Raw genomic sequence first — 15,292 nt, 5'->3', positions numbered from 1 at the left:
AAATGCGGTGATGGTTACGAATTCCTTCCCCAGGGAGGGAATTTGAAAATGCTCAAAAAAGCATGCAAAATTTCTTTCTTTATTGAAATGTGAGGCTTTCAAATGTGACAACACGGAGAAGACCATACAAAGACACAGAAATACTTAATGAAGGTTGAATCCCACCCTTTCCATATAATTTGTAGTTGGGAAATAGTTAAATACAAACCAAAGATGTCCTCATCAAAAAGACTCACATCCATTTGGCCTTTAAATATAATGATACTTCTCAGCAGATACCTTTTTTGATACATAAATTTTCACTGTAAATAAGTCTATCTCCATGGTAGAGATATGGATCACTAAGGCTGCTGGTGGGTCATGTCTTGAGACAATCTTCTTCTATTAATAAAACTTTTAATGACTGTTCTCAAAAAATAAAATTTCTCTCTCTTTTTTTTTTTTTTTTGCCAAAGTTCTTGTGAACTGGAAAATGATTTCTGTTTTGAAGATGGTAACAGAAAGAAAAAAGTTCAATTTTATCAAGGTAATGCTTTTACGTTGAGAGTAAGCAATTTAACATTTGGGGTTCTGGTAAGACCAAAATTTCACCCTACTGAATTAAAAGACTTGTTTTGTTCTCTATTTCATTTAATGCCAAATTTTGTGTGGTTCTGAGGATAAATGTTAAAAATCCAAAAACCTCCCCAGTAAATGAAAACGGAAGTATCAAGACCGAAATGATATGACCTGTGAGAATTAGCCTGGTTTCTAGAAAGTACCAGCTCACAGACTATAAACAGAATAAAGAAACTTAGCAATCCTTAAACTGGATTTAGCCTTGGGCAATTAACAGAAAAATTCACTCACAAGTTAAAAGTATCCAAAGTACAGAAATCATCATATTTTAAAAATCAGGAACTGGTTTCATAAGAGTAAAAAAGTAAAAGTACAAAAATTATTATTTTCCATAAAGAATATTCTAAACCTCATAATGGAAGTATGGAAATAATATTCTGAACTTCATATTTATGAAAAATAAGACAATAAAACTCCATTATAAAGTGCCTTAATGTACCAAAAATGGAGGTCAGCTTTCCTTTATTTACAAATGCTTTTTCATCACATTTACAGAAAGGCAAATATTACACTGGTGAGGCAGCACAGTAGAATAGAAAGAACTTGACTTGGAGTCAGAAGACCTGGATTCTAGTCTTGGCTTTGCCACTAATTATCTCTGTGACCTTGAGGAAATGACAGCATTTCTGGGCTTCAATGTTCTCATCTGTAAAATGAGAGGTAGAACGAGACTGCTTTTAAGGACAGTCCCTTAGATGTAAAATTCTGTGTTCAGCAATGACGTATTTTTGTTCTTAAATCCCAGCATTATATGAGGATGACACCATATTAGTAATCTTTATAAAATTGATAATTCCATAGGTAAAAACATTATAGAACTCTGACCAACTGCATTTGGAGTCACCAATTGGGCTGTTTTATAAGGTGCACAAGTCACAGTATTTTGGTTACTGGTGTCTACACGGAGGCTTTGAAGAATGCTGAAGCATCTGGAGACAAGGGACATTCCGATGTCACTAAACGTCTGCTGCTACTTGCTTATGCCTCTGCAGAAAACCGCTTGGCGATGACAGGAATACAGAGATACAGTTGAACTACACACTGTCCTTCACAAAAGTGCACAGGGAGTCAGCAAAATAAAGCCACACATATGGTAAGCCCTTTGAGTAATATAATCTAGATTTTAAAAACACAAAACTAAAACAGGTGTATTTCTGTTTGGGGATGTTTACTAAGCAAGGTAAACTTTCCCAGAGCAAAACAAATTTGTTCTCCAGGGAATATTCTGATTTTTAAAATACCAGCAAACTTATACTCAGAGACTCACTGCCTAACCTTAGAGACATCTCCCATCTATTACAACAATCAGGTAGTTTCTCAGTGAAATTACCTACTTTAGCAGTAGACCTGTGCCAAAAACACAGGTGAGACAGAATATCTGTTAGAACGAGAACAAAATTGCTTTTTCTCACACTGATTCGTTACTGCTGCACACACAGGTTTCAGGACATTTAATCAAAGCATAAATGTTAATGCCAACCTGCCAAATGATACGAGCTGGAAATCTCTTAAATAAGGTGCAAAATTAGAGTTCCATATCAGTCTAATCATCTGTATGCTCGATGCCTTATCAAAGACAAAACACATATGCATGCACTTGTGTATTCAGAGTATAGTTAAAATGATGCGTACTTTCACATCGAATGGAGGGCCTGATGAAAGGCAGAACTCGACCTTCAGAACGCACTGTCAGGTATACAGGCCAGTGCACATACTGTCTCCATATGTGAACAATCAGCACAATCAGATATAATACTAGCTTTTAAAGGCACACATCCCAAATTCCCACCTTCATCTACATCTGACATTTTCCACGATATGCCAAAATGCACAGAATATCCCAGGCTTGGTAGCGGATACAAACTTCCAAATGGCCATTTACATATATAATGAAAAAAACAGTACATTATCAGAACATTTCTTTTTATACTTTCCCTCCCCAAACTCTCGAGAACTGTTTTAGTTAAACACATTCCACTGCAGGGATTCTTAGCTTTAGAACTGCCTGGCAGCAAGTAAACATGTTTTGAAAATACTGCTTAATCTGCAAAAAGGGGACTATCAACAGCTCATAGCAATCTGCAGCAGTTTGGGAAAGCATAAAGAAAGTAGTCCAGTTCTCCTAATACACTTTAGTTCATAAATTGTAGATCAGAAATAAGGAGAAAGATATTCTAAAACTTACACAAAATCAACAGCAATTCCTGCCCCATCAGTGAAAAGTGCTTATTACTGGCCTACATTCTAAACAATCACATTTCCATCCTGCAGAGTTTCTTCCCCCCAAGAATTCTCGTTTTTTTTTTTTTAAAGTTAAGAGGGAACATACATTGTGATAAAATGAAGAACAATGGGTAAATAGCTTTCCAGATCAGTATTTCTTCAAAAACACAGAGAATATTTGAGTGTTCAAGCACCTGCATCTCAAATCACAATTTTATTTTTCAAATACACAAAAACCTAGAAATCAACTTATTAACTTCTAAGACACCTGTTTTATCACAACTGATCTGTATCTTCAATAGTTCAAACAATAAAATGTTGCTTTTAGGATTTCTGAAAGCAACTCTATTTGTGCAATGCTTGCACAGGAAAACAAATTGTATGACTTGGCATTTGAAGAATGAAAAAACAAAGTAACATTGTCACAACCATTTCTGCCTTCCCTCTACATTGCCTTTCGTTAATAAAATCCATAGGGGCTCCTGGGTGGCTCAGTGGGTTAAGCGTCTGACTCTTGATTTCGGCTCAGGTCACTGTCTCAGGGTTGTATGATAAAGCCTGGTGCCAGGCTCCATGCTGGGCGTGGAGCCTGCTTAAGATTCTTTCTCTCCCTCTCCCTCTGCACCCCCCACTAGAAAAAAATTAAAAAAAAAAAAAATCCATAAAAATAGCAAGGAGACACACAGGGAAGTTTTCACAGACACAGTAGCTTTCAGAGAAATTTGGGATTTAGCAAATGTTTTAAGTAAGTCAGAACAATCATCTATATAACATGTGTTTGCAGAGTTCTGAAAACACAGTCCATAGGATAATGTGATAACTGAATTTGATTTAAAAAGCAAAGTAACACCTACTTTTTTTTTTTTTTTAAGATTTTATTTATTTATCTGACATAGAGAGAGATCACAAGTAGGCAGAGAGGCAGGCAGAGAGAGAGGGAGAAGCAGGCTCCCTGCTGAGCAGAGAGCCCGATGCGGGACTCGATCCCAGGACCCTGAGATCATGACCTGAGCCGAAGGCAGAGGCTTAACCCACTGAGCCACCCAGGCGCCCAACACCTACTTTTTGACGAGACCGAGTAGTAAGAGAAAACTTTTCATGTATTTAAACCTAGGCTGGAAGTACACACAAAGACAATCAGTATACATCACTTAGAAGAGTCTTACACTTTGTACAGATTATAGAATTATCCATTGGAAAAAACCATTCACATGACCTTTGATGGTACATTTTTATGCTGGCAAATACATTTTCTGATACAAAGGCACTTTGAAAACCCAATATGGTTTGGTTCATAAGTTTGCAAGGTACAAACAATTTTACAAACATATGATTATACTGAAGAATGTCAACCATTGTGACATTACATATAAAACGATTTCCATTTTTTTTTTTAAATAACACTAGTTTTGTGTAAATGAAAGCAGTGGTTTCCAGCAGCTTCAGTGAAGACTTTCCAGATGACTCGACGCCCAGCATCTGGATTTGTACTGGCTAGGATGATGACTGGGAGTGAGGGCATTTTTGAAATGGAAAAAAAAAAACCAGTAAACAAAAAACAACATTCTGGGACAAAACTACAAACGTCAGAAATCAAAATGGTTTGGAGGGAAGAGCACAAAAGACAAGACCAAAAGTCCAAGAGAGATCCTCTTAATTTTGCTCCCTTAGCTGTGCGCTCTTGGCCGAGCACAACTGCGGACACTACCTGGTCTACTTGGTGCTGGGGAATTGTAGTGACGAGTTTTCTGTTTTAAAAAGCTAGCTACAACATTTTGAATTGTACAGTACCGGAAATATTAGGTCCCCCAAGAAGGATAACTTCTTTCATTTGTTACATGGCCGCAAAATCAATCTGTACATAAAGCTGTCTCACTCCAGCCTGAAAAGTTAAAAAAAAAAAAAATCAGAAAATCGAACCAACCAATAGCAGCCTATACATTTTAGAAAAGTAACAGAAAACAAAACAAAACAAAATCTCATTTTTTTGAAAAAGGAAAGCATTATTTTTCTTTTCTGTCTCTGGAAAATAATTCTCCATTCTTCATCAGAAAGGGCCAGTCATTCTATCTTAGAAATAATTATATTCATAATTGCAGAAAGATCCTCCATTTACCTCTACAGAAGCCATGCTCTTCATTATAGACAGTGTCCAAGTGAAATCCAGAACAGTAAGGTTACCCAGCTACTGGTACTCTGCTAGCAAACAGCACAGTGCTTGCCTAACTGGCTACTAAAATCATAAACTGATTCAGTCTCAATCTTCCTATGACAGACGATGAGCAAACACTTAAGGAGGACCATCTGTTGGTTATTTAATTACATTCTAACGCCTCTCTTCAATTTTGGATATGAACCCGCTATTCAAGGACTGCTCTCAAAATTGCTCCCAGCTCTCCTATATTATCAATTGTTGTACATTTTTGCCTACAATTCCTTTTCTCTGTTCTCTCTTGAACGCATTTCAACTGAACTTTTGCCACCCAGCACTTTGCAGAGCTGTTGGTCAAGGTCACCTCCAAGTTGCTTGGACCAGTGCTCACCTGTCCATCCTCTAAACATTTACTTTAAAGGCAAGGACACAGGCACATACTCTTCCCTACTGAAACACTTCCCTCTTGCTTGGCTTTCAGAGAAGACTCACTGGTGACCTTCTACCTCAATTATCAGTCTTCCTCAGTCTCCTTTGCTGGTTCTTCCTCCTACCTTTGAGCACTTAACACTGAAATACTTAAAGGCTCAGTCCTCACAGATTCCTTCTTTTTCTCCATTTGTTCCCTAGTTGGTCTCATCTAGTATCCAGACTTTTAGTACTATCTGCATGCTCACACCTCCCACACTTGCACCCCCCACTGGGACCTACCTGCCATCTACTTCACAGTTCTACCTAGATGTCTGACCTCCTCCCTGAAAGTCTGGTGATCTTGTATATTCTATGGCTCAATGCCATCCTCGGTGTTACAACCTAAAGACCTTTCTTTCTCTCACACCCATTAGGAAAACCTGTTTGCCTTACTTTCAAAGTAGCCCAATCCCAGAACCTGACCATTTTACATCACCTCCATTGCTATGTTTACTGTCACTCACCCGTTATAACGTAATCTCTACATAACAAGGATTCCGTCTTTTTTTTTTTTTTCCATTGCTGATTCCTAGTACCTGAAATAGTGCCTGGCCCACAGTAATTGCTCAATAAATGATTACTGGATGAACAGAAATTCTATTAAATTCCTTTCAAACAAAAATAACTTTTAAAAATTAAAGCACAAGTAGTTACAATAAGCATTTTCTTGCCAGTATCAAAGAATAAAAGGTAAATTAGAATATTAATGGAAAGAGAAAAAAATCAGTCAGGGATTAACACTACAGTAAATTCTAGCATGGCCTTTTTTTCTTAGCATTCAAATGGGCGCACAACATGAATCAATGTGTGAGAGGAGCAGGAACTACTCAAATGGGATAAAAAGCTGAGTAGACCCTAGAAGCTTATCAGCACAGAAGAGGTTTTAGCTTTCTTGACTCATTAAAAAAAAGTAATAAAAATGAAAAAAAAAATGATAGTAATAATCATCATAATAATAATAATGAAATAAAATTTAAAAATCCTTGCTTTGGTCAAGTTAAAGCTCTGCAAAATTGCTTGTTATTCAAATTTATGGAAACTACATTTAAGAGCAGCCTTTCCTTAAAGAGGCTTACGGCAGAAAAAAGACAACTCAACATCTGCATGATTTTGAGCCAAGATTTAAAATCAAATCTCAGTTTTTCTCATTTTATTTATTTTTTATTTTTTTTAAAGATTTTATTTATTTGACAGACAGAAATCACAAGTAGACAGAGAGGCAGGCAGAGAGAGAGGAGGAAGCAGGCTCCCCGCTGAGCAGAGAGCCCGATGTGGGACTCGATCCCAGGACGCTGGGATCATGACCCGAGCCGAAGGCAGCGGCTTAACCCACTGAGCCACCCAGGCGCCCCGCAGTTTTTCTCATTTTAAAAGCATTGATTCATACCAAGTTTACCTATCTCATAAGATTGTTCTTTGTTCATCTAATATTTGACATGTATTTAATAAACCCTTGTTACATCCCAGGATTGTATATGAATATATGAGAAAGGATTTCATATGCTGAAAAGGCTATTTAAATAAACTATTATGACTCGTTGTACGTATATCTGATTTACTCAACCGAGACGGTCTCTGAAATAAGTAAGGAACTCTTCTGCAAAATTCTTCTATATCTAACCTTAAGAAAAAAACTACTGCCCCAAGTAAATTGGCTTAGTTCCTTTTCTCCTTTTCTCTTTTAACAAAATTGTTAATGAAAGTAAAATGGGCAAAGTAAGTTGGTTTCCCATTACTATCCCAGCCACTTCCCTCAGCCCCAGCCTAACACAGTGAAGACAGTAATAAGAAATGAAGTTAGCCCAAGGCAATTAAAAAAAAAGAGGAAAAACAAAGAGGCTAGGTAAATTGATCTTTGCATAATCATGAGTTAATTACTCAAGCTTGTATCTTTCCCCTGAGGGGCTACAGCTTTCCATAAAAAGTCAGTCTAACAGAAAAAGGCATTTTGCTTCATCCAGCTGTCCTGAGGGGGATGGCTTCAAGTTTTCCACCCTCCCATATTCCTTTCTCAATTTCCTTCAAACTAGAAAGAAAAGCAGAATTTCCAAAGAATCCTATAGTGAGTCACCTACTCCCTGAATGCAAACTAGGTTTTCTATAGTTTATCCACACCATAAACACAAGACAAATACTCTAGCAGATCAAAACACCGCTCAGTTGCAGCAAACACTACTGCTGGGATGGCACTGGGAGCTGGAGCCTGGTCTTTAAAAGCCTTGTCTTTACCAAGTGAAAACCATATAAGATTGTGTCTTATATCATGGGAGTCATGTAAACCATGATTCAGTCAATACTTTTTGAATCATTAAGACATTTTTAACACAATAAATGTGAACCTGGTGCCATAGACTTAGGATACCCTCATGATCAATATTCATCGTTGCGGAAAGGAAACAAATCAGGAGTTAAAAAAAAAAAAAGAAAGAAAGAGAAGAAAAATATCACGCAGGAATATGGCTACAGAAAATTATTGGTTTGTCTATATTCTCTACCAACTCCACAGAAACTTTATACTTTATACTTTAGTTTTCGACTGAACATATAACAGTAATCTTTATCCCTTTAAAATGAAGTCTTGAAAACTGCCTTCGTCCTCCGTGTGAAACCTAAATCGTCTCAGAATTAGTGAAACAGTGAGTGAGTATGATGAAACGGTAAGTCATGAGCAGTAACTTGGGCCTGGCTTCCTTTTTCTATAAACTACAAATAGCAGCACCTGTTCTGCAGGAGGCTGAGGCGAGGCGTTAAGCAGCTGTCGCAGCGCCTGGCGCATGCTGGGCTCTCACTGAAGGCCCGGCTGCTGTTGCTGCTGCTGTTTCTGCTCTCTACCAACCAACTAGTGAGGGCTTAAACCTTGTGGCTTAATTAAAAACAACGAACCCAGGGGCCTGTTGGCCTCCCATCCCATGGCCATTTACTCCAACCTCCTCAGGAGGTTAAGTTCTGGTGGGCATCAAGCACACAGGATGAAGAAAATGGAAAACTGGCTAAGGAGAAGTTGCAGAGTTGGCAAGCAGAACTGACACTTAGGACAGATGAAAACCTTCTACAGACAGGAAAACAAACAAAGGGTGGAAGACTAGCTAGCCCCCAGAAGAGGGGTAAGTAGCTTCTCCCACTCTCTGGGCGGGGTCAGCAGTCAGGCCGGAAGGGATCAAGAGCATGGAGGCTGGTGAGGCTCCTGAAACTCGGGGAACTCCCATCTGGGCACAGGAGGAGGTTTTCTGGTTCCTTCCTGGGTATCAGTGTGAACTTCTATTTTGAGGCCAGAGGCTACAGCACCAAAAGCTGAAGCAGGAATCAGGGGGTTCAGGACTTAATATGCAGAAGAGGAGAAAAGATGAGGAAATCACAATAGAAGTTCTATCAGGGGGGCACGTGGATGGCTCAGATGGTTAAGCCTCTGCCTTCGGCTCAGGTCATGATCCCAGAGTCCTGGGATCAAGCCCTGCATCAGGCTCCCTGTTTGGTGGGAAGCCTGCTTCTTTCTCCCTCTCCTTCTACTGCTTCCCTTGCTTGTACTCTCTCTTTGACTCAAATAAATAAATAAGATCTTTTAAAAAAAAGTTCTATCAGGGAGCAAAGTAGGTTTGTCTTCTGTGCTTTGTGGAACTGAAGAGGGTACAAGCATATTCTAGATTTTTTTCCTACCATTATTTCTAACAAAATAGTATATTAAAAAATTAACAGATGGTATCAGTAAGTTTAAAAGACACATAAAATGTTAAACTGCCATCTTAATCTTAATCTTCTGGTTCATATATTAAATACAAAAAATACCTATTTCATCAATTCCTGAAGGATAACTCCTTTTTAAAAAGTTAGTGCAGGGGAGAATGGAAGAGAGAACTTTTTCTATGTCAACAGAAAATCTTGTAGTTTAAAAACTGGATTATCCCTTACCTAATAATCCTTAAGGAATCTAAGTTCACCCAGTCACTTATTTTACTCTTTAGTAATGCACAGCTTTAGCTGGCCATTAAAGACTTAATGAGAATAAAACCATGCTTAATATTCAGTTCTAAAATAATCATGCAGCTTAAAGTTTTATCAACAGAAAAGAAAGCTGTAATTCTCAAACTGATGTTGGTTTTTTCAGTTTAAAGTTGTCTTCACAGATATTTTAACAAGGACAACTTTTTAAACCAAAACTATCATTTAAATTCTGATTTAAGATCAGTTATAAGGGTGTCTGGGTGGCTCAGTTGGTTAATCATCTGCCTTCAGCTCATGTCAAGATCCCAGGGTCCTGGGATCGAGTCCCACATCGGGCTCTCTGCTTAGCAGGGAGCCTGCCTCCTCCTCTCTCTCTCTCTCTCTCTGCCCGCCTCTCTGCCTATTTGTGATCTCTGTCAAATAAATAAATAAAATCTTAAGAAAAAAAAAAAAGATTATATCAGTCATTTGCACTTTAGTGAGAATGGTTAATCAGAGATTTTACTCAAACAGGTCATGATCTCAGGGTCCTGGGATCGAGTCCTGCTGAGCAGGGAGCCCGCTTCCCTGTATCTCTCTGCCTACCTCTCTGCCTTCTTGTGATCTCTCTCTGTCAAATGGATAGGTAAAATCTTAAAAAACAGCAACAACAACAAAAACCAAAAAGTATTAACTTATTACTGAGTAAATCCTTCTTTTAGTCTTTCGAAGCTTCAATTCTGCATATGTTGGAACTAAAATAATGATCACTAAGCAATTTGAAAATAAAGAAAGGTATGGAATATAAGTCATTAGTAGGGTGATTCCTCCTCCCCTCTGGAAAAAAATGTGTTGAACCATCTTCACTGCAAGGCCCTGCTCTGCAAGGAATGAAATAGAGTGGGCTTGACCTTGGTTGATGAAAGGGCTGAAAATATTCTTCAGAGCTTAAAAATTTCAAAACCCCAATACAGATTCCAAAACCAAAGCAGCAGCTGAATAAACTTTCAGCTTCAGCCATTTTAAAAGCCAAGATGTCTAAGGTTTCCAGAAGAAGCCTCCTCCACCTACTGCAGTTGCGACTTCAGCAGTTCCTAAGCCCGGACACAGCTGCTTGCGCATTTCTAAACCTAGAAACAGCATTCCTTTTCAGAGGGAAAACCGTGACTAAGTGCCCAAGTCTTGGGAGAGTACTGCAGCATGTCCGAGAGGTCAACAGAAGCTCACACTAACGAGGGCAGAAGGACTAGGAGACAGGGGAAAGGAGAGAGCGATGATGTAGAAATGACAGTGAAAAAGCAAGGTTATTGCAGCCACATTCTCCTTTTGCCTCTAAAACTCCTCCTGTTTTGAGATGTGAGGATTCAGACATACTGTGCAGGTCTTGCATGCCTCATTACGACATGACAGTCATACAGACTTCAAAGTGTCTGTTAAAGAGACCTAGTTCTTGAAATTCTGGAGTAAGCGGTACAGCATACAGCTTCCCAGTAGAGTAAGTCTTGCTTTGCCTACATAAAATTATTTCATTATTTATCCCCAAAGGAACATAACCATACATTTCTCATTATTAGAGAAGAGAGATCATTTAATTTATGCTAAGATCCTGAATTTAAACTGCATATTATGTTCTGTTTTCCATGTCTGAAGATACATTGTGTCTGTTTCTCTTCCTCTCATCCTTTTCCCCACCTTCTTTCCCTCTTTGTGTGTGTGTGTGTGTGTGTGTATCTCTATTTCTATATATCATTACCACCTTTCATGCTGTGGTTAAACAGACCAATGGGAACCCAACCATATTTTTTCATACTTCGCACATGTAAAGATGGTGTTGGTCAAATACAGTTTGAAGAATTTGTTTATTTAACAAATTTTTTATACACATACATTTTTCTTAAGCATTGAGAATGGAAAATCATGACGTTCGGAAGAAACCTGCAGATAAATATGTGTATCACAAGATAAAGTTATGCAGCTTAGAGGGGTCTTTAGGCTTCAGAGAGAAAGTAACAACTAAATTGGGCCTTTAAGTTAGAGGAGAGGATCTTTGTCCCACACAGAAAAGTTAACAGTCTACAGGGGTATGAGGTATATAGGAATGAATAGTGGGAGGCTTGAAAAGTTAATGGGGTCATACTAGAAAGTTTGGGTTTTATCCTGGTGACAATGAGAAACCTCCAGTTTTTGTTTTTTTTAACTTATTTTGAAAAAATAAAATCAACTATCTTTAATATTTTTGCCACATTTGCTTTATTTCTCTATATTTATTTATAATCTTTGTACTTCTGTTGAATAATTGAAATTAGACATCCTGATCCTTTGCCACTAACTCCTTCATGGATCTGGTAAGAATGGGGACATTCTTCGATAACCACAATCCATTATCACACCCAAGAAATCTAACACCTACAAAATTATTATGAACTATTATGCAGTCCATATTTAAATTTCCCAATTACCCAATAATTTCCTCTGTGCCTGTTCCCCCCTCCCCCAATCTAAGATTCAGTTAAGGATAAAACACTGCATTTAATTGTGAAGTCTCCTCTAATCTAGCATAACCTCCCACTATTCTTCCCCCCTTTGTAGGCTAACAGTCTCGTACAAGTTTCTACAAGCTGGGTTTCTCTGGTGGTTTGCTACTGATTAGACTCACATTAACCATTTCTGGCAGAAGTACCACACACTCACTACATCACACCAGAGGCACAGGCCAGTTTTTAAGAACACATTTTTAAGGCATGGAAACAGTTCCTCATTAGATCTACGTGTTAGATAATTTTGGCAGCAGTGTCAACAACCAGATTTTTCACCAAATATTTCCAGCAAAATAGAATGAAAAAAGAATTTGTATTCTCTCACTCTCTCCTTAGATGTTGTTGACGTGATGTTCTTATTCTCCCAACAGATACCTAGTTGATTATCAGTCACATGACTATGTCAACTTCAGACAGCATAGCATCAAGTAAAGTGATTTGGCTGCAAGCTATGCACTAATTTATGATTCCAAATACAATAGCATATTAAGCTTTTAAATCTCACAAAACTATGGCTTTGCTATCACACAAAAATGTTAACATAGTCTACTTTTAGCTAAAGCCACTGACAAGGCATTATTCTTATTCCAAATGTTATTTTAGTTCTTGGCTTTAAACAGCATTTAACATGTCTCATAAGGAGTATACATACAGTAAAGGAGAATCTACTTTTTCTTTCTTTCTTTCTTTTTTTTTTTTTTAAGATTTTTATTTATTTATTTGACAGAGATCACAAGTAGGCAGAGAGGCAGGCAGAGAGAGAGAGAGGAGGAAGGAGGCTCCCCACTTGAGCAGAGAGCCCAATGTGGGGCTTCATCCCAGGACCCTGAGATCATGACCTGAGCCGAAGGCAGAGGCTTAACCCACTGAGCCACCCAGGCACCCCGAATCTACTTTTTCTTAAAGGAATTCCAATCAGTATAATGACAGAACGAGACTATCTTCCTTAAGCGTATTAGCTAAAATAAGAACTCCCAATTTTGACTATATGGTTGAAAGAAAGTACTGTTACGTTTCCTTATAGTATTGGGGGTGTGTGTGTGTGTACGTGTATTTATATACATACATATTTAACATGCTAAGTAGTAAATATTTCTTAAACTAGTAGATAAGATAAATTCAAAGAATTTTAAGAGTTAGTGAAAAAGTCATACCTGAGTAAAAATATTATGTGTTTGGCTTAAAATCCACCTGGCATCAGCATCAGGGGCTACTACTAATTTCAAGGTTCCAACATAAACATCAGAACATAAGGTCCAGAAATGCTGTTCTTGTAAACTGTAAACTCCTTGCAACTGCTGCACCTGGAACAGAAAGGGCAGATATTAACACTGTAATCAAACATAAGGGCCCCCTTGTTTTATTAGGTATGCTGTTTTATTATTATTTTATTGTTTTATTATTTTTATTAGTCAACAGTTCAGTAAACTATTTATTTAAAGATTTTATTTATTTATTTGACAGACAGATCACAAGTAGGCAGAGAGGCAGGCAGAGAGAGAGGAAGGAGGAAGCAGGCTCCCCGCCGAGCAGAGAGCCCCACGTGGGGCTCCATCCCAGGACCCTGGGATCATGACCTGAGCTGAAGGCGGAGGTTTTAACCCACTGAGTCACCCAGGCGCCCCAGTAAACTGCTATTTAGATTATTAACTGTAACACTGTTATTATACGACGTATCAGTAAACATGGATTCTATTCTCTAGCTCAAAGGAGGAGTCAGAGATTATTTGAATTAGTTAACAAATACTTATTGAGTACTCTTTATGTGCCATGGCAGGTGTTTGGGAAATGTGAATGATCACATGCCAAAATCTGCAGGGCACAGCTGAGAGAGCACCTAGACAAAAATTTAGACTTTCAAGTACATTGATCAGAAAACAGGCATAAACTCATTTGCATTTAGAAACTAGAAGAACAAAGTAAATTCAAGGAAATAGTAAGGAAGGAAATAAAGGACAGAAATTAATGGTCTAGAGACTTAGGAACTATTAGAAATCACAATATCAAAAAACTAGTTCTTTGAAAGATTACTGAAAATAGAGAAGTCAGTGTTTCTCAAAAGAGGCAGATTTAGGACAGGACGGTTCTTCCCTGTGTCAGAAACTATGGGACCCTTTGTATCTCCAAGCCCCGAGGGAGCTAAATGCCAATATATACTTTTCTCTGAATCGTGTTACAACAAAAAGAAGAAGGACATCTCTCAGTTTTTCCAATGGCTCCTTAAGGTTTCCACAGCCTAAGGCTGACAACCACTGGCAAGACAAACTTTGATGGAGGTTTAAAAACAAAACAGAGGGATGCCTGGGTGGCCCAGTCGGTTAAGCGGCTGCCTTCGGCTCAGGTCATGATCCCAGTGTCCTGGGATCAAGTCCCATATCGGGCTCCTTGCTCTGTGGAAAGCCTGCTTCTCCCTCTGCCTCTGCCTGCCACTCTGTCTGCCTGTGCTCGCTCTCTCTCTCTAACAAATAAGTAAATAAAATCTTAAAAAAATAAAATAAAATAAAACCAAAACAGAAAAAGCAGAATGAAAAAATAAAACTACAACCACTTTTAAAAACCATAAAAGGGAATACAAGATGAATGTGTAGCTTGTGAATATACAGAGCGCTGCCACTAAGTGGAATCCAAACACCTCCCACCGTCTCTACTGTTATCAGCATAGCTGACATTATCCCTAGTGTGAATTATTATAATAGTAGAAGTGTAAGAATATAGTATTATAATAACTGGTCTATTTCTGGCCTTGCACCTTTTCCACCTATTCTCATCACTATATCCCACGTGCGATCCTATTACCTTAGGTCAGATCCTGCCTCTGTTCAAAATCCTCCAATGGCTTCCCACCTTACTCTGAATTAAAATCAAAGCTTTCACAATGACTTATATGGGCCCATGTCACATGGCCCGCTTGTTACCTAATCACCTCCTCTCCAAGTAGGCATCCCCATGCTCTCTCTTTCTCAGCTAAATCAGCCTCCTCACGATTGGCTGGAAAATTTCGCATACTCCTGGTGCAAGGAACTTGCTATGCCCTTTGCCTGAAGTGTACCTTCCTTCCACATTTCTACTGGGTTCATTTTGTCTGGGTTTTTACTCAGATGTCATCTTCTCAGTAAGCTACTGTAGCTCCTGTACTCTTGGTCTTCTATTACTCTATATAAAATAATAATGTTTTCATTTTTATGTTTCTTTGCCATGTTTTACTTTTTGGAGCATAATATCACACACTGTATTATTCATTTATATTATTTATATTTTTTTACTGTCTGTCTCTCCAGCAGAACTTAAGCTAAAAAAGGCAGGGTTATGTGTATTTTTTAATGTTTTGTATCCTTACCATCTAAAACAGTGTCTGGCCCAAGTAAGTGCTTAG

The 15,292-nt window shown here is 38.2% G+C and overlaps 1 protein-coding gene across 2 annotated transcripts in view; it reads right to left on the bottom strand.

Moving 5' to 3' along the window:
- Nucleotides 1–1,039: 1,039 nt before the first annotated feature.
- The window catches only part of SLC30A7 (solute carrier family 30 member 7), an 84,474-nt gene continuing 70,221 nt past the window's right edge, over nucleotides 1,040–15,292 (bottom strand). Inside the window, exons 10-12 of one of the 2 annotated variants that reach the window (XM_004775173.3) lie at nucleotides 13,074–13,223; nucleotides 4,633–4,723; nucleotides 1,040–1,264 (exon numbers count right to left, since the gene is read on the bottom strand). In XM_004775173.3, coding sequence (XP_004775230.1) covers nucleotides 4,676–4,723; nucleotides 13,074–13,223 — 198 coding nt within the window. In that variant the 3' untranslated portion in view covers nucleotides 1,040–1,264; nucleotides 4,633–4,675. Of the gene's footprint in view, nucleotides 4,724–13,073; nucleotides 13,224–15,292 lie in introns of both variants that reach the window. The other variant, XM_045064912.1, reaches the window with a different exon arrangement.

The sequence above is a fragment of the Mustela putorius genome, unplaced genomic scaffold (assembly GCF_011764305.1).
Source record: "Mustela putorius furo isolate JIRA1106 unplaced genomic scaffold, ASM1176430v1.1 tig00003853_pilon_pilon_pilon, whole genome shotgun sequence".
NCBI classification, from domain to species: Eukaryota; Metazoa; Chordata; class Mammalia; order Carnivora; family Mustelidae; genus Mustela; species Mustela putorius.
Note: the sequence above shows the minus strand (reverse complement) of the source record. Positions and strands in the feature narration are given on the sequence as shown.